Source organism: Myotis daubentonii, chromosome 15 (assembly GCF_963259705.1).
Source record: "Myotis daubentonii chromosome 15, mMyoDau2.1, whole genome shotgun sequence".
NCBI lineage: Eukaryota > Metazoa > Chordata > Mammalia > Chiroptera > Vespertilionidae > Myotis > Myotis daubentonii.
The window spans coordinates 52295032-52321110 of NC_081854.1; the positions used below are offsets into that span (position 1 = coordinate 52295032).

The 26079-nt window shown below is 58.4% G+C and overlaps 2 protein-coding genes across 6 annotated transcripts; one reads left to right on the top strand and one right to left on the bottom strand.

Moving 5' to 3' along the window:
* The first annotated feature begins 99 nt into the window (after positions 1 to 99).
* On the top strand, positions 100 to 22101 carry ZNF319 (zinc finger protein 319). 5 transcript variants are annotated; one of them, XM_059667919.1, is made up of 3 exons: positions 100 to 236; positions 1857 to 2096; positions 18316 to 22101. In XM_059667919.1, the coding sequence occupies exon 3, from the start codon at positions 18574 to 18576 to the stop codon at positions 20326 to 20328; it is 1755 nt and encodes a 584-aa protein (XP_059523902.1). In that variant the 5' UTR covers positions 100 to 236; positions 1857 to 2096; positions 18316 to 18573; the 3' UTR covers positions 20329 to 22101. The 5 variants fall into 5 exon arrangements, with proteins under 5 accessions (XP_059523902.1, XP_059523905.1, XP_059523903.1 ...); XM_059667920.1 differs by lacking the exons at positions 100 to 236; positions 1857 to 2096 and adding exons at positions 16235 to 16370; positions 17072 to 17244; XM_059667921.1 differs by lacking the exons at positions 100 to 236; positions 1857 to 2096 and adding exons at positions 16279 to 16370; positions 17125 to 17244.
* On the bottom strand, positions 8525 to 15457 carry USB1 (U6 snRNA biogenesis phosphodiesterase 1). The gene is made up of 7 exons (XM_059667924.1): positions 15250 to 15457; positions 14276 to 14442; positions 13627 to 13810; positions 12918 to 12971; positions 11776 to 11881; positions 10511 to 10594; positions 8525 to 9555 (listed from the first exon to the last, which is right to left on the bottom strand). The coding sequence occupies exons 1-7, from the start codon at positions 15357 to 15359 to the stop codon at positions 9451 to 9453; spliced, it is 810 nt and encodes a 269-aa protein (XP_059523907.1). The 5' UTR covers positions 15360 to 15457; the 3' UTR covers positions 8525 to 9450.
* Positions 22102 to 26079: the final 3978 nt, after the last annotated feature.

Here is a 26079-nt window from a genome sequence, read left to right on the forward strand (position 1 = left end):
CTCTTAAAGGGCCAGTGCTCTGTCTGCGCGCGGCCGCGGGCGGGGGGCGGGGGGCGGGGGCCGGGGGCGGTGTCTTCGGCGGAAGCTTCTTGGTAGCAGGTGCCGGCGGTGGGGCCGGACAGGCGGTCCTTTCACCCCTTCCAGGCGGCGGGAATCCTCCCCAGCCCACCTCCTTCACTCCGATCCCTGCCTTTGGAGAGTGGGGTGGATCCCTAAAGTGACCCCCGGCCGAGCGGGTAAGGAGAAACGAAGACTCCCACTGCTCCCACCCGGGGGGTGGGTGGGGCTACTGAGGCTACGGGTGGGCAGGAAGGAGGGCTGGGAGGAAGGACCCAGTATCCTGTTTTAGGCTGAAGCAGCAGCAGCAACAACAAAAGATAAACAAAATCTAGGGATTTGTTGTTTTCTCAAAACCCCTCCAGTCTTTGCCTCTCCCAGTGACTTTTCTTAATTGCAAAGGGAGGGGTTGGGGATGTTGCGTGTGCCTGCAGGGAGACCACGCACGCGTTTAGGAGGGGCAGGTAGCGACCTGCGTTCCCTCTGACCTGGGGCACGTGGGCACGTGGCTTCACTTTCCTGGGCCTCCGTGTCCTTACCTGGGACGTGGGCCGAGGGTTAGGAGTGCTTCCGGTCCCGGGCCTGGCACACCTCAGGTTCCCAAGAGGAGGACACTACGTTGTGCCAGTGAACTGTGACAGTTGGGCCTGACATGGTGCTGGGCTGGGGGGCAAATCTTCCCGCCATCGAGTGGAGCTTGCAGGGCGAGATTAAACCCTGCCCTCCATGTGGACCTCAAACATCAAAAGCCTTGAGGTCCCTAGTCCAGAGTCTGAAGAGGCGGTGTGCTCACAGCAAGCACAGCCCTGGCCCAACACGTCGGTGTCAGGGGTTGGATGTGAAGGCGCCCCGCAGGGCAGGAGCCGGGAGACCTTCCTTCCCCTCTGCCACCTCCCAGCCCGGAAATGGGAGCTTTCCTCACCACAGGAGCTTTCTCTTGAACTCTCCGCCCCCCCCCCCCCCCCCCCCCGCAAATCCCCTCCTCACCTCCCGGAAATGGGCAGAGATCTGGCAGAGTTTGATAAATTGGCTTGTTCACCCACCTGCCAGGTGGGAAAAAAGAGCACCATTAAAGAGAACAGACTGAAGTTAAAGCGGCAAAGATAGAATTTAAAACACAAAACAAGCCCAGCCAGTGTGGTTCAGTGGTTGAGCATCAACCTATGAACCAGGAGGTCATGGTTCGATTCCCCATCAGGGCACATGCCTGGGTTGCAGGCTTGATCCCCAGTCTGGGGTGTGCAGGAAGCAACCGATAGATCATTCTCTCTCACATTGATGTTTCTCTCTCTCTCTCTCCCTCTTACTTTTCTCTGAAATCAATAAAAAAAAATTAAAAGAAAACGAAAACAAAAAACGATTGCAATAGAGGAAGAGAGACTCAGTATAGAACTGGGCCTGATTCCCAACACAACCAGTAACAAGTGGGGACGTACAGCTGAGGAGCAAAGGGTAGGGCATTGGTGGATGGCAAATGACTAAGAGGAGACATCAAGCCTGGGGGGGATTCTGGCCGAGGCGATCAGATATCACCCGGGGGGGCAGTGGGGTTCTAGAGGTTGACCAGATATTAAGGGTGAGGATTTCTCATTAAACTGACTTAGCAGGTTTCTTGCTACAACTGGATCCTACAGAGAGTACAGGCACGGACGCTGCTGGGGAGAGGGCTCAGGGGCGCCACTAAAGGCTGATCAAGCAAAGAATCCTTGCAGTCCCCTCTTGTTCAAGGGAAGAACTGTTCTTTTTTGCTCTGAACAACGTTAAGTCCATGTCTCACTTGGTTGCCTTTGTTACCTTAGAACCAGCTGGACCATCTGTTGAGACTTGGTGACAGTGGATGATGGCTGTACTATATGACCCACAAGCCATGTCATGGGAGGGATACTTTGAAGATAAACGGAAAGACGAAGATTAAAGGCTGAACCGGCTCGTGTGCCCCAGCCTTGTAGACCTTCATGGACAGACTGGAAGAAGTCGGTGACCTGTTGCCCTTCCTCCGCGGTGATGCGGGCATTTCTCCGATACGGCAAAGATGTCAGGTGGGTTGCAGGGGACAGAGGTGCGGCAGTCGCTTCCGATCACTGTGCAAGTGCCCCCTTCTGCAGCCAGGGTCCCGTGAAGGGCGATGCCAGGATGGAGAACATGGAGCTCGGTTTCTCATAGTTGGGGAGTCACCAGGTCAAGGCCAGTGGTTAATCAGGGACAAGGTGGATTGCAAGGTCAACTGCCTAAGCAATGAATGTGGTTGTCCCCCCCCCTTATCTGTGATTTCACTTTCCATGGTTTCAGGTACCTGCGGTCAGCTGTGGTCTGAAAATATTAAGTGGAAAATTCCAGGAAGAAACAATGCATACGTGCCCTGGCCAGTTTGGCTCAGTGGTTAGAATATTGGCCTGTGGACCGGGGGTCAAGGGCTTGGTTGCAGGTTCCCCAGCTCCAGTAAGAGCATGTGGGGGAGACAGCCAATCGATGTGTCTTTCTCACATTGATGTTTCCCTCTCTCTCTCTCCCCCTCCTCCCTCCCTTCCACGCTCACTAGAAATCTATGGAAAAAATAACCTGGGGTGAGGATTAAAAAAACAAGGCGTATATTTTAAGTTGCCATCGTTCTGAGTAGCGTGATAAAATCTCGTGCTGTCCTGCTCTGTCTTGCTAGGGACGTGAATCATGCATGGGGCATGGTCCCAGGCTTGGGAACCACTTGGATTTCTTGGGTGGTGGGGGACGAGGCTGCTAATTTAGCATATTTATCAGCCCATCTATTTCCTCAGGCCTCATCTGAATTTTTTGTGTCCCTCAGGTTTCTTTTTATTTTAAAGGTTTTAAATTGATTTTTAGAGAGAGAGGAAAGGAGAGGGAGAGAGAGAAAAAAAACACACACAGCATAGACATGAAAGCGAAACATCTATTGGCTGCCTTCTGCACGAGATTGAGCCCGGGACCTGGCATGTGCCCTGACTGGGAATCGAACTGGCAACCATTTGGTGCATGGGACAGTGCCCAACCAACTGAGCCACACTGGCCAGGGCTGTCCCTCAGTTTTAACTGCAGTGATCTGCTGGGGCAGTAACAATGCTCTAGAAATTATGCTGTTTGGGGTCCGTCTGTTACTGGGGTACCAGCTGCTGTCAAGAATCCCCCGTGTTTCTATAACATACCCAAACCAGGCACCAGCCCAAAGGCACAGCGGATATCAGCGTGAATGTTAACCTTCCCTCTGCTCCTGTGCAAGCCGCGTAAGAGCCACGAATTCAGTGACGTGGGCTGATTTGGCACTGGGCAGGGCTCGGTGTTCTAGAACTTCATGTTGGACTGTCACGGCATATCCAGCCTCCTTCGGGAGGTGAGAGTCAGGGACGGGAAGAGGAAGGTCAGCTTGGGAGAGGGGGTTTTCTGGTAAAGCTAGCCTAGGACAGGATAATGATCTGGTGTGAATAATACAGTTGTGGGGCGTCCCACCTGTGGGCAAAGGAGGCAGGGTTAAGACAGTGACAGTGATGTATGGTGATGGGAGAGGGAGGAAGGAGTAAGATTTCATAGGAGGTAAGCTGAGACGCAGAAAAGTGCCGCATATTTTATGAAGCGATGGGGTCTGCATAGCCTACGGAATGTGTATGTCAAGCGGGTGACCTAATACTACATCAGAGGTAGCTTAGACGAGTGTGGTGGTTGCAGCCATGGCTCACAGGGGGATATGCTTGGTCTCTGGGTCAAAGGCCAAACTAATATCCCAGGGGTCTTTGGTGTCCATTATGTTTCAGGGATAACATTCCAAGGGCATGACCCTCTGCTTCATGCACAAGCCAAAGGCAGGGAGGAACTGAGAAGTCCAAGGATGGGAGGTGGAAGAGGAGATCCCTTGCCCGGCCAGTGTGGCTCAGTGGTTGAGCATTGACCTATGAACCTGGAGGTCACAGTTCGATTCCCGGTCCGTGCACATGCCCAGGTTGCGGGCTCGATCCCCAGCGTGGAGCCTGCAGGAGGCAGCTGATGGATGATTCTCTCTCATCATTGATGTTTCTATCTTTCTGTCCGTCTCCCTTTGTCTCCTGGGTCTGGGGATGCTTCCCTAGTCACGGCATAGAGGAGTGAGGCAGTCATGGAGAAATGAGGCATCCACATCGGACCCCACAAGACCTAAAACACTTCTCCGTGGTCATTTTCTGGGAGGAGAAAATGTTGAACTGTAGAGGCTCTGTCTGTGGAGACAGGTTACCTGCCGCTGAAATATCATGACCCAGATACAGAGAGAACAGTTGGAGATTGTCTCTAGCCACCTTGTGGCCCTGGCTCACGGCTGGCTTAGGAAGGTGTTCTGTGTCCCGAGGACTTGGGATGCCGTACAAAGGGGGTCCTAAACCAGACGGAACACGAATAAGGACTGGAACGCTGGGTGTTGGAAGGGACATCCGACAGGATAGTGCTGGGATTAGGTGCCGAGGCAAATCTGGGTTTGACGACTTCATTGATAGATCGCAGATCTCGGACTAACGCGTGCCCTTGCCTGTTTGGTTTTTTGACAGCCAGAAGGGGAGTATTGCATAGACTAGGAGTGGGGACCAGACGTGTTTTGTTTAACAAACCTTGGGTTATGGGGCAGAGTCAGTCCCTCAAGTCCTTCTGGCTTTGAATGACGCTGGGAAATCATGGGTGGGGGTGGGGGCAAGCAGACTGGATGGAGGCAAAGGTCTAGGTCGCACTGTCCGATGGTTATGATCCAGGTCCCAGTAACGGCACGAAGAACTGTAACAGAGAACCAGAGTTGACAGAAGTTAAAGTGGTAAAGATGGATTTTACTCAAAAATCTATTGCAGAAGGGAGAAAGAGAGAGAGAGAGAGAGAGAGAGAGAGAGAGAGAGAGAGAGAGAGAAACCATTGCAAAAGGGAGAGATTCCAATGTAGAATGGGGTTCAATTCCAAATACAACCAGAACAAGTGGGGATTTATCAACTAGGAGCAGATTGTGTGTGTGTGTGGGGGGGGGCATTGATGAATGGGAACTCTCCCAGAGGAGACGAGGTCAGGCCCAGGGGGATTCTGGGCGAAGGCAGGCTATCAGGGTGATCAGATCACGTGGGGGGGGGCAGTGGGGATGGGGAGTTGGATCAGGTAACCAGGGGTGGAGGTTTCTTGCTAATCTGATCAGCAGGATTCTAGATGAAACTGGATTCTAGAAGTACATGCCTGGGCCTTGTTGGGTGGAGGGCTCAGGGGGCCAGGCTGAAGTTTGGTCAAAGGCAGAATTGTTGTCAGCACCAACAATGGGTGGGCATTACCTGGGGTTTGACCGAGGTTGCTTGGGGCAAGGAAGTCGGGGTTTGGAGAAAAGGTGGGGCAATTCCACCCCTTTCCACGGACAAACTTCTCTGTGGGGGTCCCTCCTTTGGGAAATGGATTTCTAAATTTTTTTTTTTTTTGCTCTGAAATTTCCTTTTGGGAAATGTACAGTAGACGTCAGACATGAACAACAGGGTCGTCCCAGTTTAACTGCACGCCTTGCCATCTTTCCCACTATGTATTCCCAAGCAGCCAAATTTTTTTTTTTTAAAGTTTGAATTTAGGTTGCGACGTAGGAAAGAGAGGTGCCTAGGAACCATGCGCGTAGGGGCCTATGGCAAACCAGTTTGGTCATTGTTTTTCTCTTGGCTGGAGCTTCCTCTAGTGTAAGTCCTGTCTGAAGGCGATGGCATTCCTGGGACCAGACCTTGAAGTTCCCAGTGATGGGTCCTGGCTCCTACAGGTAGCTCGGGGCCCAAGGTGAGTTTGTACATCCATCCATCACAGGGCTCTGTGGCTCTCCAGGGTCTGGCCAGCACCCAAGGCCCGAGGGGACCAGAGGGACCGAGAGGTGTGAACCCCGGCCCTTCCGTCAGCCAGCTCTAAGCATTATCCACATTTTACCAGATCGGTTCATCTAGACCAGCCGTTCTCAACCTGCGGGTGGCGACCCCTTTGGGGGTTGAATGATCCTTTCACAGGGGTCGCCCAAGACCATCGGAAAACACATCTATAATGACATATTGTTTTTGTGATGAATCACTATGCTTTAATGATGTTCAATGTGTAACAATGAAGTTGGGGGTCACCACCACATGAGGGACTGTATGAAAGGGTCGCGGCACGAGGAAGGTTGAGAACCGCTGGTCTAGAGCTTAGCCTCCCCCATCCCTTTCCCGTGGAGTCTTCTGAATGAAAGCCCAGACATGGCATCTCGCAGCACACTCTCCTTCTGAGACCCTGGTGGTATGAGGGGGTGCCCGGAACAGCTCTGGAGTAGACACCGGGTTCTCGGGGTTCCTGCCCCGCACTGATTTACGGCTCCGTCGGATTCAGTCGCGAGCAAGTGGTTGCCCCTCTGCGGGGTTGTCTCCCCATTTGTAAAGGGAAGGTTCTGGTTCAGGGAGTGGCCGAGGCCCCTTGTTTGGTAAAGCAAAGCACTGTGGATGGGAACCAGGCCCAGGGCCCCCACCCCCACCCCCACCCGCCCCACCCTGCACCCCCACAGGCCTCTCAGGCTCCGGGTACCACAAGACCAAGAATAAACAAACAAGACGAGGTAATTTCCCTCGCCCTGGGAAGCAGAGCTCGGGTGGTCTGCTCTGCTGAGCGGGGTGGAGAGCCCAGAGTGCCAGGTGGAAGCGGGCCAACCAGGCGAGGGAGGATCCTCTCCCTGCCCTGCGGGGAACATCTGAGGACACCGAGGCCAGATGTGTTGATTTTGCACCCTCCCTGGTGTGATAACATCCCCATCTCCAGCTTGTCTTTACTCCACGCCAGCCTGGCCTGGGGCGGGCAGCCTGGCCTGGGGCGGGCAGCCTGGCCTGGGGCGGGCAGCCTGCCTGGGGCAGATCGGCCTGCCTGGGGCGGACCGGCCGCTCTGGTCCTGCCAGAGTCGGGAGCATCGGAGCATCAGACACATCGCCTCTTAAGGAAGCGCCCCAGCGGCTTCTGCACTGTCAGCGCGCACTCCAGGTCTGGGCGCCTGCCAAGCCCCTGCCGCCCTGCCGGCCTCCGCCCCTCCCCCAGTGAATCTCCTACTTCCTCCCTCTGTCACCACCTTCCATTCTCCATTGACGAGCCGGTTATTGATCTTGGCCCGTTTCTCAAAGTTGCCCCACGCTCATTCCATCCATACCCCATCCTCTCGCACCTCTCGCACCCCGCGCCCCGCCTCCCACACACACACCAAGGTCCAGTCCTCCCAGTTTGTGGATGGAGGTGCTAATCACACCCAGCCCCTCCCAGGAAGAGCAGGCACCCCAGACAGTGTCCCTGATGCGGAAAGTCAGCTGGTCTGTGCCCATGGAACCCGCCTGTGGGAGGCCGGCTTCCATCCTGAACCGGCAGCCTGCAGGAAATGGGGTGGCTGAACCGTACAGAGCTGGGGAGGGGGCTTCTGCTCGGTGCACCCCGCCTGTGCATCCCCTGCCCCCCCTTGTGAGCATCCAGAGGCCCGGATGAGCCTGATTCACCCAGCTGCCCAGGTCAGGGCCTGGCACAGAGCAGGCGTCAGTAACTGCTGACTGCATAGCACAGCCGGATTGCCGTGTTCCTTCCGTGCCAGGAGAGGCGCTTGGCTGCTGCTCCTCCATCTCCAGCGTGAGCTCAAAAGCCAGAACGGACTGACCAGTCAGAGTTGACTCAGCAGATCAGTGTGGTGGGGCTGGGGAACCAGGCACAGAAGGCGACTTCAGGGACCTTCGGCAAGCGACTGGGAAGCAGGTGCAGGAGGCCTGGCCCCCATTCCCCACCTTCCCTCCGGCCTGACCAGGGCAGGATGGAGGCGAGGGTGGAGGCGGGGCCTGCCTCTGATTTCTCCCGTGACCTGGGGCTGGTCATTGAACCTGCTCTTCTCTATAATGGAATAATCATTCCCCCCAGTTCACCTTTCAGGGGGCTTATTGGGAGGAACGGACGAGAAGGTCCCAGAAAGGGCTTTTGAAATCGTTTTAGTATCTAAATGTCTATTCTTTTTTTTTTTTAATATATTTTATTGATTTTTTACAGAGAGGAAGGGAGAGAGATAGAGAGTTAGAAACATCGATGAGAGAGAAACATCGATCAGCTGCCTCCTGCACATCTCCTACCGGGGACGCGCCCACAACCCAGGTACATGCCCTTGACCGGAATCGAACCTGGGACCTTTCAGTCCGCAGGCCGACGCTCTATCCACTGAGCCAAACCGGTTTTGGCTAAATGTCTATTCTTACACCGATGACGAATGGGGGTGGCGACCTCCAGCCTCATGCCTGGCCCTGGCCTCGATGTGGCATGTGTGACCTCGCTGGTGTGCGGGCCTGGCAGGCTGGGTGACCCCACCCCAACATGAATGTCTCGCGTGGCCATGTTAGAAGTCGTAACGGACTTCCAGGGTCCCCCCAAACTGTGAAGCACCTGAAGAAGGTGGGGGGTTGGGGGGGTGGAGAAGAATCATCTTTTCACATAGTTAGATAGAAGCAACCCAAAATACAAACTGTAATTTTTATTTGTTAAACATAATTTAAAACTGTAACATAAAAATATCTCCTTATCCATCACTGGAAATCCAGATGGCCACCCGAGAGGACCGGTCCATTGCTCTCGTGAGGGCTGGGAGAATAAAAGCCCTGGGCAGCCCCTGGCCCTCTGTCCGTGTCCCAGAGAGCGAGCCCTGGATGGGGGAGGCGCCTCTGCCTCTTTGGGAAAAGCTGCTGGGAAACCAGAGGTCACAGCAGAGCGTTGGAGGCCTGGCTGGAAGCCGCCAGGGAGGCCAAAATGACACATCTGCTGGAGCCTCCCCAGGCACCTGGCTGGGGCGACTGGGGGGAAGGAATGGAGAAAGCTGATGCTGAACCTCGAATTAGCACCCTGTGCCTTGGCCCTGACATGGCCTTCGCTGGCGTAGGAGGGGCTGGGACTAGCGATGAAGGGACAGGCTTCAGCGAGGGAGAGTGACAGACCCCTTGAAGGACCCTACGTCCTGGCTTGAGCAGGGATGAGCCAGGACACATGGTTTTGAAAAGGCTGGTCTGAAGCCAAGGGCATTGCAGTGCAAACAGCTGAGGGAGCCGTGGGGTGTGTGGGAGTGGGGGGTGGGGGTGGGGTGGGGAGGGGCCATTTGTTGGCGGGACTACAGTGGGGATTCTGGCTGAGTATGGGTGGGCTCACCGGGTGACCCCATTTTTATCTATATTTTTGCATAAGAACCACAGATCTAGAGCTAGGGAGCCCCGTCTGCCCTCTACTGGTGGTTTTGGGGAACGACCACAACACAGCAGCTCTGGACCGGCAACCCAAAAGGGCGGGGAGAGGACCAGGCCTGGGGACCACCAGGCCTCCCAGGCAGGTGTGCGCAGGCTCCTCCACCTCTGCCTGGCTTGCGGCGGGACCTGGGACGAGGAGGGCCTCTGGCGCTCACTTCAAAGGCACCGAGAAGAACTTGTTCCCGGACTTGCAGCGGACCTGCTCGGCGTGCACACGCAGCAGCACCTCGGAGTCTTCGAACTCGTCCACAATTTCCTACAGGAGGGAGCCAGGAGGGGACAGTCACTTTAGGGGACTCGGGGGACCGGCGGGCGCTGCAAACAAACAGCTTTCTGAGGTCCTTCAGAGGTGGTGCTGAAGGGGGACCCCAGGCCACACAGACCCCAGGCCCTATCAGCTCCACAATCTTGTGAGGTCGACCCTGCCATCCCAACTGTGCAGAGGAGGGAGTGGCTGCTCAGGGCCCTGCAGGACAGAATCCAATAAAACCAGGATGGGCACCCGGGTCTGCTGGAGCCCCCAGCAAGCTCTTGGCCACCTCCATCCAGCACGATCGGGCCAAGAGCTGGGGCGGCTGCTTGATGCAGGCCCATGGCTGCACCTAGCATGCCGGTTTTGTTGGGCTTGCAAAATGTTTTTGAAAAACATACACATTGGTTGCCAACATCAGGAACTAGGGAGACGATACATAAAAATCCGGGTTTCTGGCTTCTCTGGAAAAACAGGAGTGGTAGCAGCACGAGGCCACATTCCTGCACGGCAACACTCCCACCGCCTCCCTGACCCGAGGAGGCGAGCCGGCAGCTCGACGGGCCGACGGGAGAGGGAACTATTTCACCTCCTCATCACAGTATGAGAAAGGCCACGAAGGTGGATGTTCCTTACACCCGGCACGGTTCACTCATTTCCAACACCTGCCGGGCCCCTGGGGGCATCCCGGCCTCTGACCTCCGGGCACCCTAGGACTTCAGGGAAGGCCCGCAGCGCCCTCTCGGATTCGTGTTCTGGGGCCGCGCTGCTCAGGTTTTATCGCGCGCACAGGTCCCGAGGGAGCTTGTTGAAACTCGGGTCGGATGCTCAGGTCTGGGCTGGGGCCTCAGAGTCTGCAGGGCTGCGCACCTCACCCCCGGGGCCAATCAGCACCTCCCGCTTCCCGACACCCCTCGCTCTGAAGTTCAGCACCCTCGGGGCTCCTGCTCTGGGAACTCACCTGCAGCTCCCTCAGGCACTGGCCTTCCAGCTGGAGACGAGCATCACCCACGCACCAGGCCAGGCTGATGTGGAAGGAAGGGTCCTGCAGGGGAAGGGCAGGGAGGCGGGCGGTCACCAGGTGCCACGGCCGGCCCGGGCATCACAGCAGATCTGTGACATGGCATTCTCGCTGGATCCCTGGAAGGCTCCACGGGCGAGACCCTCAGTGCTGATCCGAGTTGGTCCCAAGCACCCTCTACAGGTAAACAAAATAGCCCTGGACCCAACTGTGTTCCCCCCGGTTCCTATGCTGAAGCCCTACCCTCCAATAGGATGGTACTTGGAGGTGGGGTCTTTGGAAGATAATTAGCCATGAGGGTGGGGCCCTCATGATGGGATACGCGCCCTATAAGAAGAGACGCCTGAGAGCTGGCTTCCCCTCTCTCTCCACCATGTGAGGACACAGTGAGAAGACGACTGTCTACAAACAAGGAAGAGCCGCCTCACCAACACTGACCGTGCGGACACCTTGACCTTGGACGTCTAGGCCCCACAGCTGGGAGGAAATAAGTGTCGGAGCTTAAGTCGCCCAGTGCAAGGTATTTTGTCGTGGCAGCCCGAGCGGAGACAGTCCTGTTCGCAGAGACTTTCCTTTACTTATGGGGGGAGTCACTGAATCTGGGACGCGGGAGAGAACCCAGGCTCTGAGCCTGTGTCCTGATCTAAAACGCTTCGACAGATGACACACTTTTTAAGGTGAGATGAACAAAAATCAAAGTGTCTAAAACGATGAAGAAGAAACAACCATTGTCTCCATTCAGGTTCACACTTGCCTATCTCAGCATGATTTGAAAAGAAGATATTAAGCAAAACCAGCGGCCCTTTAAAGCCCTGATACTCAGCTTGGAGTTCCAGAACCCCTGGAGACCATGGGGTGCAGGAAGGTATATGAAGCAATACCCTTTGGGGTGTCAAAACTGAGGAAAACCGCCTCTTACAAAAATATAAAAATAAACAAAAAACTATGGAGTAGAAGGCATAACTCTTGTGCATATTTAAGATGCATAAAAAAAGAATTCTAAGGAATGTTGGCCTTCGGATGGGCTGCACCTGACCACATCACAGACCCCTCAGCTTCCACGGGGGTGTGTCCCCTGAAGGCTGGCGCTGGGGACACCTGGCGTGGGAAAGTTCTGGAGGGCTCTTCGGTTTGCCTCTAACCGGGGCGGGTTTTACTTGAGAAGAAGAAGGGGCCGCTGGAGAAGAAAAGGCCCCGTGGGTTACCTTGTAGAAAGTGGTGAGGTCAAACTCCTCCATGACTCTGTCCACCTCTGAAACCAGGTCCAGGAACTGGGCGTGGCCAGAGGTGACCTCCAGCCCAACGAAGGTCCTGGGGGGAGACACAAGTGGAGACCACAGGGGCATGAGACGCAGCCACTGAGAACGGGAGCATCTGTGACGGGGTGGAGGACGTGACAGACGGATGGCCGAGCAGGCTGGACCATGAGTGCTCGTGCACCGTCTCCTGTTCATCCTCCCTCCTCCGGCTGGAAACCTTCCTGCCCCCGGGCTAACCACACGCCTCCCTTCCTCCCCAGGGTCTGATAACACTTACAGGAGTGCTTTCGCCGGCCACTGCCGAGTCTGCAGACCCCGAAGCCCCGTACTCATCTCTCCATCGTCACTTCGGAGTCTGCCCCTTTCTCGAGGACTTGGCTCCGTGGCACCGGCTACCCTCCCCTCAGCACTCAGACATGTCCTCTTTCATTTTTTAATCCTCACCCGAGGATATTTCCCCCCCCTCAATTTTAGAGAGAGTGGGAGGGAGGGGGAGAGACAGAAACATCGATGTGAGAGAGACACATCAATTGGTTGCCTCCCACATGCACCCCAACTGGCCTGGGGGGCGGGGATCGGACCTGCAACCAAGGTACATACCCTTGACTGGGAATCAAACCCAAGACCCTCCGGTGCACGGGCCGATGCTCTAACCACTGAGAACACCGGCCAGGGCCATCAAAAACTCGTTTGGCTCATCTGAGCCTCACAAGTGTCCAGTGATGAACGGATCAAGGACAGGCGTGTGACGTGGAAACAGAAGGGCACAGAGCTGGAGCTGTGAGCTAAGTGTTAAATTGGGGGCAGAGCTGGGCAGGAACTCAGGTTTTCTTCTGGCCGCAGGCTTTTTGCAGTACACCCAGATGTTTGCCTCTGCCCCTCCCCCACTACACCCCTCTGTTATGTCTCTTAATGAAAGAAAGGCTCAGATTTGGGAACAATCGCCTTTGTAGTCATCGAGTCGGTTAAAACACAAGCAAATGGAAAACTGCGACAGACAAGGCCAGAAACCAAGCACCTCCCCCACCCCCCCAATCTTTATTCTAGAGAATCTTCTGGAAATGACGGGGCCTAGGGGGAATACCCACCTGGTTTTCTCTTCATTGGTATAAATCTTTACCCGGTCGGCTGTAAAGCAGAATCTGAAATTTAGAAAAAAAGACCACATTTCAGGAAGAATAAGGAAAAAAGCACTTTGAAAATATAGTGAACTCACGGCACACTAGTATTGTCCCCCTATCATACAGGCGGTGAATTGAACCCTAACATATTAGAGCTGGACAAGACCTTAAATAATCACCCAGTTCAAGTGACATCCAGTTCCATCCAGGTGCCAGCAAAATTTCTACTTTAGGAATAGCCAGTCATTCCATTAAACGGTTTGAGACCATCTCAACTTACCGACGGGAACCAAGAGAGTCTTACTCGTCAAGTAGGTGGTAACAGATCACGGAAGGAATCATGTGTTCCTTGTATATTTAAAAAAAAGACAATTCTGATCTCACCTAAGCAATGACAAGAGCAGTCCCTGTGTGCCAGGAACTATAATGATGCCCATTTCACAGACGAGAAAACTGAGGGGGTTGGATGTGGTGAGCCACACTTTGAGCCTCAGTGTGCCTGATTCCAAAGTCCTTGCTCTCCTCTCGGATGCCTAGTGGTTTGGGTATAAAATTGGGGCAGAAACTTGCTCCCACCACTCAGATCAGTTCCACAGGGACCATCTGCTTCTTCTAGAACCAACACCAGAGGACCCAGGGGAGGGAGGGGAGAGGCAGGGGGGCGCTGGGCACTCACCTCTGGTGGGAGGCCACGCGCTCTTTCAGAGCCTGCACGAAGGGGAGGATCCAGTGGTGCCGCAGGACCACGCTCTGGGACAGGCTGAGGTGGAAGGCCTCCATCCTCACCAGCCGGGGCACGCGGGTCTGGGCGTGGGGCAGCAACGCGTCAAGCAGGTCCGGGAACTCCTCCCTGGCTTCGTCTGGAGGGCACAGTGCAGAGGGTGGGCCGTTCTCTTAGCCAGGGGGGCACGGCTGAGTGAAGGATCCCAGAAGGCAAAGGCCCTTTTCACTCTGGCTTTTAGGAGAAAATTACCGTGACAGCAGCCCGTGTCTATGTATTTTAATGATATTTCAGCCCGGCCGGTGTGGCTCAGTGGTTGAGCGTCGACCTGTGAACCGGGGGTGGCATGGGGGAGGGACGTGTTTGTCATGGTTCGATTCCGAGTCAGGGCACATGTACGGGTTGTGGGCTCGATCCCCAGTAGGGGGAGTGCAGGAGGCAGCCGATGAATGATTCTCTCTCATCATTGATGTTTCTATCTCTCTCTCCCTCTCCCTTCCTCTCTGAAATAAATTTAAAAATATATATATGTTTTAAAAATCTAAAAAAAAAAAATAAGAGGCACTTATGGGTCTCAGCCACTTGCCTTTCACACATTACTCACATGGGACGTAGACATGGGTGGCCCAGTTGCCCCGTTCGTGGGGGAAGGTGCGCACCCGGCCCCCATGCTTTGCACTGTCATCCTCAGGGCCCTCTTCGGTGCCTGCGAACATGTGCAGCACACTGTCCGGCACTGGCAGCCTCTGGCTGGGAAGGGGGCTCTGGACACTGCAAGAGAAAAAAAAAGAAAATGAGTGAGCACTTGTGTCCTCCGAGCATCCTTTACCTCCGTACGGGGGACCATGCATCTGTTTCCACCAGGTGCTGCAAGCGGGTCTAGACAACTGCAAAGCTCTCCCTCCAGGATTGTCTCATTGGGGCCCCCCAGCGACTCAGAGTCAGACCTCAGCAGGGAGCAGGCAGCAATGTTTGGATCAGACTGAGCTGGAGCCAGCCCTGTGCCCTCTGTGGGCCTCAGTTTCCTCTTCTGTAAAATATACTTCGACCCGATGGCGCCATTGGAGCTGCTGCTGGAAAAGCACTCAGCGGCACCAGGCCTGGCACCTCGGAGCCGAGGCTCCGCTGGTTCTGCTCACTGCTGGGTCCCCAGTCCCCAGCCTGGCGCGGAGCGGGTGCTCAATGAATCTTCACTGAATGAATGAAAACAACTCTCCACGCTTTAGTTCTTATTACTATGCAACTGTGTTAAACGAGGAAACAGACCTAGGGCGGTGCAGGGATGGGCGCCAGGAGATGGTCAGCCAGTGGCAGAGGCTGACCCGAACCCAGGCTTCTTGCCTCTTAACCTGGGTCTAGTCGGGAGTTGGGGCGGGGGGGGGGGGGGCGCATTCTGGGGCTTTGTCCAGGGGTGTCTCCTGGAATCTCCATTTCTCCGGCCTTCCCCCCCACGTCCCCCCCCCCCCCGTGCCCCTTCTCCTTCCCTGACCAGCCGCTTCTCACTGGGATCTCCCACCCTCCCCTCGGGGGCTCACGTGAACCCCGCAACCTCCCCAGAAAGACTTCTTTGCTCCTCACCGAGGGCGGCATCCAGCCCCCGGCCTGGCCGGCCCCCCGGCCGCGGCCTCGGCCTCATCCTCATCCTCCGAGCCGCTGCTGCTGTAGCCCACCAGCGGAGCTGCGCTCATGGGGCCTCCTGGGCGACAACAGGGTGGCCGGCTCGCCGCTCTCAGCACCCGGAATTCCGCGATGCCGGAAGTGCCCCGGGGGGGGTGGGACCTGGAGGGGCGGGGCCTGCGTTAGCTCCGCCTCTGGGCGGGGCCTGGAGGGAGGTTCGGGGCCAGCGCCGCCCAGCACCCTCCCTCCCCACCCGGACCGCACTGCCGGCCGCTCGCTGCTGGTGCGGGGCATCCCGGCCCCTCCGCGTGCCCCCAGCCTCCGTGTGCCCATGTCACAGGTCGCGCGAGAGCTCTGTCTGCAGCCACCGGGAGCAGACGTCCCGGCTACTGACAGTCCCTAAGGCAGCGGGCCGCGCTCTGGACTCAGCGGAGATCCTGCCCTCGCCGCCCCGGCCGGATCCGAGGTCCCCGAGCCCCCAGCTCAGGCCGGCCCCGCCCCTAAGAGCCCGCTGAGCAGTCAGGCGGGTCACGTGCAGAGGACCCGGTGTCTAGGGGCCCCTCTCCCAGGTGCAGGGGTCGGGCCGGGGTGCTCGGCAGCGGAGGACCCTCCCGAGTCAGCTGAGGCGTGACGGCCGGACGCCTGCAAAGCGTTCCGCGCGCCGGGCGGTCCGACCCTGCCCGGGCGGGCTTCGAGGTCCCCGGCAGGGGGCGGCCTCGCTCCGCGCGGCCCGCTCCTCCCGCAGCCGCCACCGCCCGGGCCGCCGCTCCTCCTCCAGCCCCGCCTCCCTGGCCCCGCGCGCCCGCCCGTCCTCCGGTCTCTGCAAGGCCATCGGTCCGTCCGCTCGTCTTCCCGGCGCTCCTCCGCTCCGAACCGCTATCCCGGCCGCACTCGCCGCTTCCCTGGTTCCGATCGCCGATAGCCCGTCCCCCGCTCCCGGGCCGGTGCCGCCGCTACGCGAGGCCGGGGATTGGCAGCGCGCGTAGGCCGCGCCTCGGCCGATCGAGCCGGAATAAAGGGGCGGCCGAGAACAGCGGGTCTCCTCGCGCCCCGCGCCCGACTCCGCGGGTGGCCTGGAGCAGGTGAGCGGCGGGGCGCCCGCGGCTGAGTCTGGGGGCCGCTCCCGCGCCCGCCGCACCCCTTCCCCAGCCGTCCCGACCGGCCCCCTCCCCCCGCCAACCATCCAGCCCGACCCGGCGGCCTCCGAGCTGGGCGGCCAGGCCGGCCTCGCGGCGCAGCAGCTTCCCGGGCCGGGCCTGCGCCCCCAGGCCTTCCTGGGGCCCATTCGCCCGCGGGGCCAGCGCTCGGGCTGCAGCGGCCTGGCGGTGCCGGGCGAGGGGCTGACAGGCGCTGCGGAGCTGAGCCGGCAGGCAGTGCGGGTGGGGAGGTGATGGGCTTTCTTTCGCTCTCCCCGGGAGGAGGAAGGGCTGGGGTGGGGCGCAGGGGTGGGCCTCCCCCTTGCTTCCCTACCCCACTCTCTCTGCAGGGCGATCAGGGAGGCCTCATGGCTGCACCTTCCTGGAGTGGGTGGGCAGTGGCGCTGGGGGCCCTGGGCCAGGGACCTTATGTTTGGCAGCCATTCATGCAGGAAAAAACAGCTGTGTTGGCGCAGCCTAGCCTACGCCGCCCTTGGAGGAGCCCCGCTCCCTCTCTTCTGGGGAGGCTTTGGCACCTGCCAGCTCGTGCAACCTGCTGCCTTCACCCAGCCCAACGGCTCTTTCCCCCTCTCCCCAGAAGATGGAGGGTGACAGCTTTCAGCCTGACTCTCACGTTTCTTTGGCAGAACAGTTAGAGGCCAGGCTGGCCGGTGAAGGCATCCACTTCTCTTTCCCTCAGGAGAAAACTTTGAAACTTTTCAGTTTTAGAGGCAGAAGAGCTGGGAACCTGTACGTGGGTTACATTGGATTCTAAAAGTTCCTCCCTCTCGCTGTCATTACCTTATGCTGCCACAAAGTGGTGAGTTAGAGATTTGCCTGGATTGGGTGGTCTTTACCCAGGAAGTTGTAGACTTGGAGCCAGGGAGCAGGATGGTCTCCGGGAAGGCGATGAGGAGAAACGCTCTGTGCTTAGCAGGTTACTCCCCACAATGCAGAGGCAGGCTCGTAATTGCTTATATCTGCCTGCAGGCCTCGGCACAGTCACATCAGAGGATTTAGCACTGTTTTTTTTTGATATTCTGTGGGATTAGTAGAAATTCTCCTGTAGATATTGAAGCTTGGTGGGTCAGTGGACCTATCATTTAATCCCACCATGCATTGGCTCAGGTCCCCGCAAGACCATCCAACCTGCGTGTAGGGAGAGAGAGCAGTCGCATGGTCAGGGTGGAGGGCCTAGGGGATAGTTGAAGGGGATGTGGGCCAGCCCCTCACAAGAGAAGGCTTTGAGAGGGTCCTTTGTTCTGTGCAGTTGTTTGAAATATTGACCGATGGAGGCCGTCTGCTGTGGGGCCCTCACACCTGGGAGGCCTGGCCTCTTTGACCCAGCAGGCTGTTCTGAGCAGTGATGTTCCGAGTCGGAATTCAGGGCAGCAACGGGAGAGGAGCTGGCAGGCCTTAGGGAGGCCCCAAACGGAGCCTCTCTGCTTTTATCCATCTTATATACTGGGCTTCCATGTAACAATTTATTTGCAAAAAAAAAAAAAAAAAGTTATGCTGCTAAAATCATTGTTTTGGATAACGCGGCCCAAGCTGCTCAGCTTTTCTTGGAGCCCGAGCAGAATGTGTGACTTGGTGTGGTGGACGGGTCACCCCGGACTCTCACCTGTGAGGCAGCTGGTGAAAGAAGGCTGGCAGTACGTGGGGGGTGGGGGGCTGGGACGTCCTGGCCCAGGTGGGGTGGAGGCAGCTACTGTCCCTTCTGCCCGAGGCGCTGAGCTGCTGGTGGTGCGTGAAGGGAGCAGACCTCCCAGCCCCGAGCCTCCCCCTTCCCTGGTGTGGTTGATGTCAGTGTGGCCAGTGCAGGAAAAACAGGGAGAGGGCCCAGTGGCGGGACTCTGCCTCAATCTCACGATTTCTCTCTTTTCTACAGAGCCCGTCATCCGGGAAGGCAGAGCCTCCGGGGCATTGTTGGCACCCTGCCCCTGAAGAGCCCCCGGTGCTGTAGGCAGAGCCTTGTAGCCTGTCGTGGTTAATGACTGGGGCCATCTGACCAGAAGTCCCTCCTCTGTGCCTTGTCTGAGGTCCTCGTCCACCCCTGATCCCCGGCACCTTCTCTCTCTGGGTTGGGTCATCTTAATCGGGGAAACTGAAGCCATTACTGTCCAAGCCCTGCTTCATCTTCCCAAGCATGTCGGAGAGCTGGCAGCAGCCGCCGCAGACGCAGCCGCAGCAGCCGCAGCCCCCGCAGCCGCAGCACCACGCGGAGCCGCCGCCCGCCCTAGCGGAGCACGCGCTGCCCCCCGGCACGGCCGAGAACCCTCTGGGCTGTGCCGTCTATGGCATCCTCCTGCAGCCCGACCCGGGCCTGCAGCCCCCACAGCACGAGCCCCTGCAGGCGGCAGGGGAGCCAGGCCCCAAGTGCGGGGTGTGCGGGCACGACCTGGCACACCTGTCCAGCCCGCACGAGCACCAGTGCCTGGTGGGCCACGACCGCTCGTTCCAGTGCACGCAGTGTCTCAAGATCTTCCACCAGGCCACCGACCTGCTGGAGCACCAGTGCGTGCAGGTGGAGCAGAAGCCTTTCGTCTGCGGCGTCTGCAAGATGGGCTTCTCGCTGCTCACCTCGCTGGCCCAGCACCACAGCGCGCACAGCGGCACCGGCGGCCTCGTGAAGTGTTCCATCTGCGAGAAGACCTACAAGCCGGCCGAGGCGGCGGAGCCCGCGGCCACGGCGGCCCCCTCGCTGCCCCCGCCGCCGCCGCCCGCGGTTGTCCCTCCCGAGCAGGTCGACAAGCCCTACAGCTGCCCGGTCTGCCAGAAGCCCTTCAAGCACCTGTCGGAGCTGTCGCGGCACGAGCGCATCCACACGGGCGAGAAGCCGTACAAGTGCACCTTGTGTGACAAGAGCTTCAGCCAGTCGTCCCACCTCGTGCACCACAAGCGCACGCACAGCTCCGAGCGGCCCTACAAGTGCGCCGTGTGCGAGAAAACCTTCAAGCACCGCTCGCACCTGGTGCGCCACATGTACGCGCACTCGGGCGAGCACCACCTGTTCCGCTGCAACGTGTGCGAGCTGCACTTCAAGGAGTCCTCGGAGCTGCTGCAGCACCCGTGCACGCCCAGCGGCGAGCGGCCCTTCCGCTGCGGCGAGTGCCAGAAGGCCTTCAAGCGGCCCTCGGACCTGCGGCAGCACGAGCGCACGCACAGCGCCGAGCGGCCCTTCAAGTGCGACCTGTGCCCCATGGGCTTCAAGCAGCAGTACGCGCTGATGCGGCACCGGCGCACGCACAAGACCGAGGAGCCCTTCAAGTGCGGCCTGTGCGAGAAGGGCTTCGGGCAGCCCAGCCACCTGCTCTACCACCAGCACGTGCACACCCTCGAGACCCTCTTCAAGTGCCCCGTGTGCCAGAAGGGCTTCGACCAGTCGGCCGAGCTGCTGCGGCACAAGTGCCTGCCCAGCGCCCCCGAGCGGCCCTTCAAGTGCTCGGTGTGCAACAAGGCCTACAAGCGGGCGTCGGCCCTGCAGAAGCACCAGCTGGCCCACTGCTCCCCGGCCGAGAAACCCCTGCGCTGCACCCTGTGCGAGCGCCGCTTCTTCTCGTCCTCGGAGTTCGTGCAGCACCGCTGCGACCCAGCCCGCGACAAGCCGCTCAAGTGTCCGGACTGCGAAAAGCGCTTCAAGTACGCGTCCGACCTGCAGCGGCACCGGCGCGTGCACACCGGCGAGAAGCCCTACAAGTGCCCCAGCTGCGACAAGGCCTTCAAGCAGCGCGAGCACCTCAACAAGCACCAGGGCGTGCACGCCCGCGAGCAGCAGTTCAAGTGCGTGTGGTGCGGCGAGCGCTTCCTGGATGTGGCCCTGCTGCAGGAGCACAGCGCGCAGCACAGCGCTGCGGCCGCCGCCGCTGAGGGCGCCTACCAGGTGGCCGCCTGCCTGCCCTGAGTCCCTGCTGTGGCCCGCACCCCCGCCCCCCCCCCCCCCCAGGCCGGGCCGGCCTCCTGGTTCAGAGGCCCCTCCACCCAGCTCCATGTTCAGAGGCTCTGGGCAGGAGGACAGGAGAGCACTGGGCAGGTGGAGAGGCCTGGCACTTCTGGAACCTGCCCAGAGGTGGGGGAGCCAGATTGCCCTGGCTGGTCCCGGCTCCACAAACCTCTTTCCCAGGAGAGGATTCGTTTTCTCGGGAGCCATCGGCCTCCTTTGTCTTTGTGGCCTGGAACCAGACTGGAAGTCAGGTGGCCTCTCTCCTCCCCAAGGAGGGGTTGGTGCCAGCCCGACCTTCCCAAACCTTGTAGCCTAATTAGAAACCAGATGGTTAGGAAAGAGGACAGTCATGGAAGGGCCTGGGCGAAGGGCTGGGCTCCAGAGGTGGGCTGGGTGGAGGGCACCCTCCTTCAAGTTGCTGTTTGAGGGAGAAGGCCGGCCTTGTGATTAGTCTTGGGGACCAGGAGGGCACGCCGTGAGCCGCAGGCCTCTGTCTGCCCCGGCCAGGGGTTTCTGACAGGTGAGATGGATAAGCGGGCCACACACTTGTGCGCTGGGTCTGCCTGGAGAGCAGTCGGCCTGGCCAGAGGGAGGAGGCCGAGAAGTCCCCAGGGGAGGACACTCAGCCAGGGACAGGGCCCCGGACAGTGCTGTCTACAGGAAAAGGAGGAGAGACAGGAGGTCTAATCCCGATACTTTAGAAGCGCCCCTCCCACCTTTGCCACCTGGTTCCGAGCTCTGTTGGGGAGTGTGCTCTCAGCCAGACAGAACTGCCGATGTGACGGGGATGGTTAGGCCACCTGGTGCCCGGGCCACTCCCATGACCTTCCCAGTGGTTGTGGACAAGTGCCCTCCCCCTTGAATTGTGTGAACCACAGTGTCAAGGGTGTGGCCTCAATCAGCTCCCGGCCCTGCGTCAGGGCCCAGGCCAGGCCTGTGTACCCAGGGCGGGGCAGGTGAAAGGACCGTGTGCATGGCCAGCCCCTGGGAACCTTCCCCTATCAGGGACCGCAGCCATCTCGCATTGCCCAGATGCCCTGGACGACATCCAGCTACTTCCAAGGCCAGGGAGTTCTCCCTTGGGTCCTCCTGCACCCTCCCTGTCTCTGGCTGCCCGCATTGCTCGTGGAGCCGTGGTGTCGGCAGAGGGAGCAGGCGGGGGAGGGGTTTAAGGAGATCAATGGGTGGATGGAGTCCACTGCTGTCACTGGAGCCCGAGGACCTTCATCATGGAGATGAGTATTTAGGCCCCAGCTCTGCCCCTGCCTCTTCCAGCCCCCTTCCCTGGTCATGGGTCTTAAAAGACTTTAATCAATGCACCAAGGACCCAGAGGAGCAGGGAGCCCCCCCTCATCCCACTCTCCCTTAACACATCTGAAAAGCACATCCACCTCCTCCATCTGACCCGGTTCCCCTCCCGTGGGGCTGGGCCGACCCCCAGGAAGGGCCGGCCCCAAAAGACAGTCTCAATGCCTCAAAAGACATTGACCCCAGGCTGACAGCAGTCCCAACTGCTACTTTTTTTTCTTTTCCTTTTGCTTTCTAAAAGCTATTGTTATACTCTTCATAACATCGTATATTTTAATTTCATGTCATTTTGAATCTTATATAAAAATGTGAGAATTTGGATTTTTAAAAAGAACGTCTCCATTTTAGATAGCCCCTTTGGATGTTAATATATAGTGAGTCCAATGTATGCTTTAGAAGTAAAGACATTGCCCATCACAGACCCCAGCGCTGCGTGTTCTGGTCGTTCTTCCACGGGGGCATGACGGGACGTGGAGAGGGAGGGAGGGGTGCGAGCCAGGGTGGCAGGCTTGAGCCTGGGACATAGGCTGGGTTCGGATCCTGAGTTTTGAACCTTGTGGTTGTGTGACTGGGCAAGTCACTGTGGAAACTCCCTCGCTGGGGACTCATCTGTAGAATGGGGAGGTTAACCCTTCCCTTGCTTGGCTGTTGTGAGAATTAAATGGAGTCGTGTATGGAGGCCCTGGTGGGGGAGCTGTGAAGATGCTGACAATACCAATCGCAGGATACCTGGGCCCCTCAGAAATGGCCCTGCAGCCCTGGGTCGCCAGGACGAGCAGGTCATGGATGGTCAGAAGCCGCTTGCTCAGCCCCAGTGGAAAACCAGCGCCTGCCGAGAGCAGCGATGGACCCAGAGGAGTGCCTGCTCTCACCCGCTTCCACTCGCCTGTGATCCGTCTGCATGCTCAACCCAGCCGCCTCCCGTCTCAGCCCTCCTACACCCCCTTTCTCCTGTACCCCATCCCTGCCTCCCAGCGGCCCAACTCCCGCTCAAACTTCTTCCATTTCTCAAAGGCAAGGGCGGAGGTGGGGATAGAGAGGGAGAAACAACCTCCCCAGGTTGGGGCATCTGAGAGCCAGTGGAGGGCGGTCAGCAAAGACACGCTGTCCTGGGGGTGGGGGTGGGAGTTGAGGCTAGAAAATCAAGAAGACAGGGAGCTGCCCACAATGCAGGGGCTCAAAAATGGGTACAGAAGGCTTAGTGGAAAGGCTGGGGGGACGGGACCCCAGATATGACCCGGACCTCACACTTCTCTTATTTCCTCTGTGTGTGGCCACAGGAGGACCCCGCCCCCGAGACTGAGAAACCATGTGGTTCCTCTGCTGGCGGCCACCACTCAGCTAGAGGACACCCGGTCCTTGGTGCCTGTGCCAGGCTCGGATCCCGGCTTCCCCTGTAGCTGCATGAGCTCAGGCAAACCCCAGCCACTCCCCAGAGATGCCTGAAAAGCACTGGCATGTGCCTGGTGATTTATAGCTTCAGGTCCTCCTTCCTGAACGGAGGATGGTCTGCGTGTACCAGAGGTAGGAGCAGCCCCGGCTGGGAAGGGCTGAGCCCACGTGGAGCCTGCAATGACCTTTTCTTCCTTTGTCACTACCCCTGCTTCCCTTCACAAACCACCGAGGCCCCTCCAGCTCCCACCTGGCCCTCAGCCTCCAGCCTGGGCCCAACCAGGACTGTGAATGAAGCCCAGAGGCTCAGTTTCAAGTCCTAGCCCTTTGCTAACAAGGGACCACAGGCCTTTCTCTGCCCCTCTCGGGGCCTTAATTCTCCATCCGAAGCAGAGGTCTTGACCCCTGATCTCCAAAGGCCCTCAGAGACCCGAGGCTCTGATTCTGGGAAGGTGACAGGATCGATCCACATCTCCTTTTCCCTCCGCGTCCCTCCTGGCCTCCAGCCTGCTGCCCGCCTGTCTCCGTCTGCGTTCTCTTGGTTGTAAGTGGCAGGAACGGCACACACTGGCTTACGCAGCTGCGCAACGCACCCGGCCACACACACAGGTACCTCTCTCACCTGTCCCATATCTGATGCGACTGTCCTCCTCCTAGAGCAGGGGAGGGGCATGTCCGGCCTGGGGGCCGTATAAGGCCTGGGAAACCATTTGGTCTGGCCCTGCCAAGGCAACTGCATGCGGGACTCAGAATTCAATAAATTAGCAGCTTCCTTTCATAGCAACATAAATTTATATTAAGTGAATTATATTAAGCAAATGGTGATATAAATATCCAAATGGCCCTCAGCAGAAAAAGGGTTCCCCACCCCTGTCTTAGAGTGTAGCATTTTCACAGGGGAACTTCAGACATTGTGACCAGGGTGGCACACTGGCGCCGTCTTCTTTAGTCTCTGGGTGATCATTCCCTTTGCCCCAACCGCTGACGGTATGGCAAGAGAGTGGTACCTTGTGGGGAGGAGGACATCCGGATAAGAGCCAGAGCTGGGAGGAGCGAGAGGGGGAGGCTGGCATAAACTCTACCTTTTGGAGTTAGCAATTCCCGCTGGCTGGGGAGAGGCACTGCCCTGGTGGGGGTGGGGGCGTTCTCCCAGGGTCCACAGGTCATCGCCGGGGCAGGCAGGGCCACCAAAGACAACTTCCCTTGGGAGCCATCATCCTGGCAGCTCTGTCAAACTCCCACTGTGTGGCTGGCTCTGTGCTTGGCCCCACAGGGCACAGTGGGAGGGGACCCTGTGCTCATGAGCTGTGATGGCAGTGGCGTGGTGGCGTGGTGAAGAGCACACAGTCACAGCTGGCTAGTGTCCCGCCGCTGTCACTCCTCAGTGCCAGGTTGTTGGACTTTCTGAGCCTCATTTTCCTCATCTGTGAAATGGAGCCAGTAATGCTCTCCCCTGGGCTTAGGGCGAGAGCACGGTGAGGTGGCATTGCCCTCACTGTGTGCAGTGTTTGGCACGTAGTGGGCACTCAGGAAAGCAGGGCATGGGGAGGGCAGAGGAGAGAGGGAGCCGGCCTAGCTCTCCCATCTGAGTGTCAGGGGTGTCCCACTCCCCTCCGATGCCCTGTTCCCAAGACCCATCCGACCCCCCAGCTGGCCTGAGCCTCATGCCATCCCCGTGAGATGGGCAGGGCAGACCCTTGAGATATCCAGGGGCTGCCCAAGGCCATGCAGTTAGTGATAAAAATAGCCTGGCACTGCGGGGGCTGGCCAGGTGGGGGACAGGCAGTGGGGCTGGGACCTCACAGGCCTCCAGCTCCAGTCACTGGAGCCTGGGGCTCTGGCTCCACCCGCTGCAGTTGACCAGGAAGCTGGAACAATGGCCGGGACTGAAGCTGGCACTGGGTCTGGCCAGGGGAGCAGGAAAGCTCTTTCCCAGCAGGCAGAGGGGGCGGCCAGCCCTCCGCTTCCTGAGGTTGAAGCCGCTGGGCTCCGTCTTCCCGTCTGTGCGGAGCAGCGTTATAAAGAGCCCGGGCCTCCGCAGGCCCCTGGTGGAGGGCCTTCTCTGGTCTCGTCCTCCCTCCTGACTCTCAGACCCCCACCCCCACCCCCTGCTCCCCCTCTATCCGGGCCGGCCAGGCTCCCTGTGATAAGCTGGCATCCTCACACTGGCGGGTTTCTTTGTTCCTGGAAGGTCATGCCTCCAGGAAAAGCCTGACCTTCCGTAGATTCTCAGATTCCAGCTGGAATGCCTGGCCCTCCTCAGGGCCCAAAGAGAAGGTGGAAGGAGGGCCGGGTGGGGAGGGCCTGTGGGTCCCCCGTCACGGTAGGCGTCCATCTCCCCCGGCCTGCATGCCTGCCTTTGCTCACCCGCCAGCACTGGGTAGAGCAGACAACTGTTTGCTCACAGTATGTTCACTGGCGGTGCCTGTGGAGCAGGAAACTTGCTTCTCTGAGTGGCCTGGGGCCCTCATCTTACTTCTACTCTCTGTTGTGTGGCCGGGAAGAGTCCCCAGGCCTGGCCAGCCCTCCAAGCCTGCCTCCACCTCTCCAGCTCCAGCCCCAGCCCCAGCCGCACACCCCCGCACCCCCTCCCCCAACTCCCGGCACACTGGTATGGTGTCTAAAAATCCCTTTTGAACCTCTTTTCTCTTTAGGGCTCAAGTTCACAGTCCGAGGTAGAGAGGACTTGCTTGTGGGGCTACAAGCAGGGGACAGGGCACAAGGAAACCCTAATTCTCAGCCTGCTTCTGCATCTCACCCCCAGCTGGGCCTTGGGGCTTAGATCCTGACTCTTTCCCGGGGTCGCCAGACTTTTCCTCCTGCCCCACTAGTCCTGCAGGAGTCGGTAGGGGCAGGAAAGGGTAAGATATTGTCATCTGCAGGTCCTGGCCACTCCCAGCCCCTGCCACACACACACACACACACACACACACACACACACACACACACACACTGAGTCGGTAGGGGCAGGAAAGGGTAAGATATTGTCATCTGCAGGTCCTGGCCACTCCC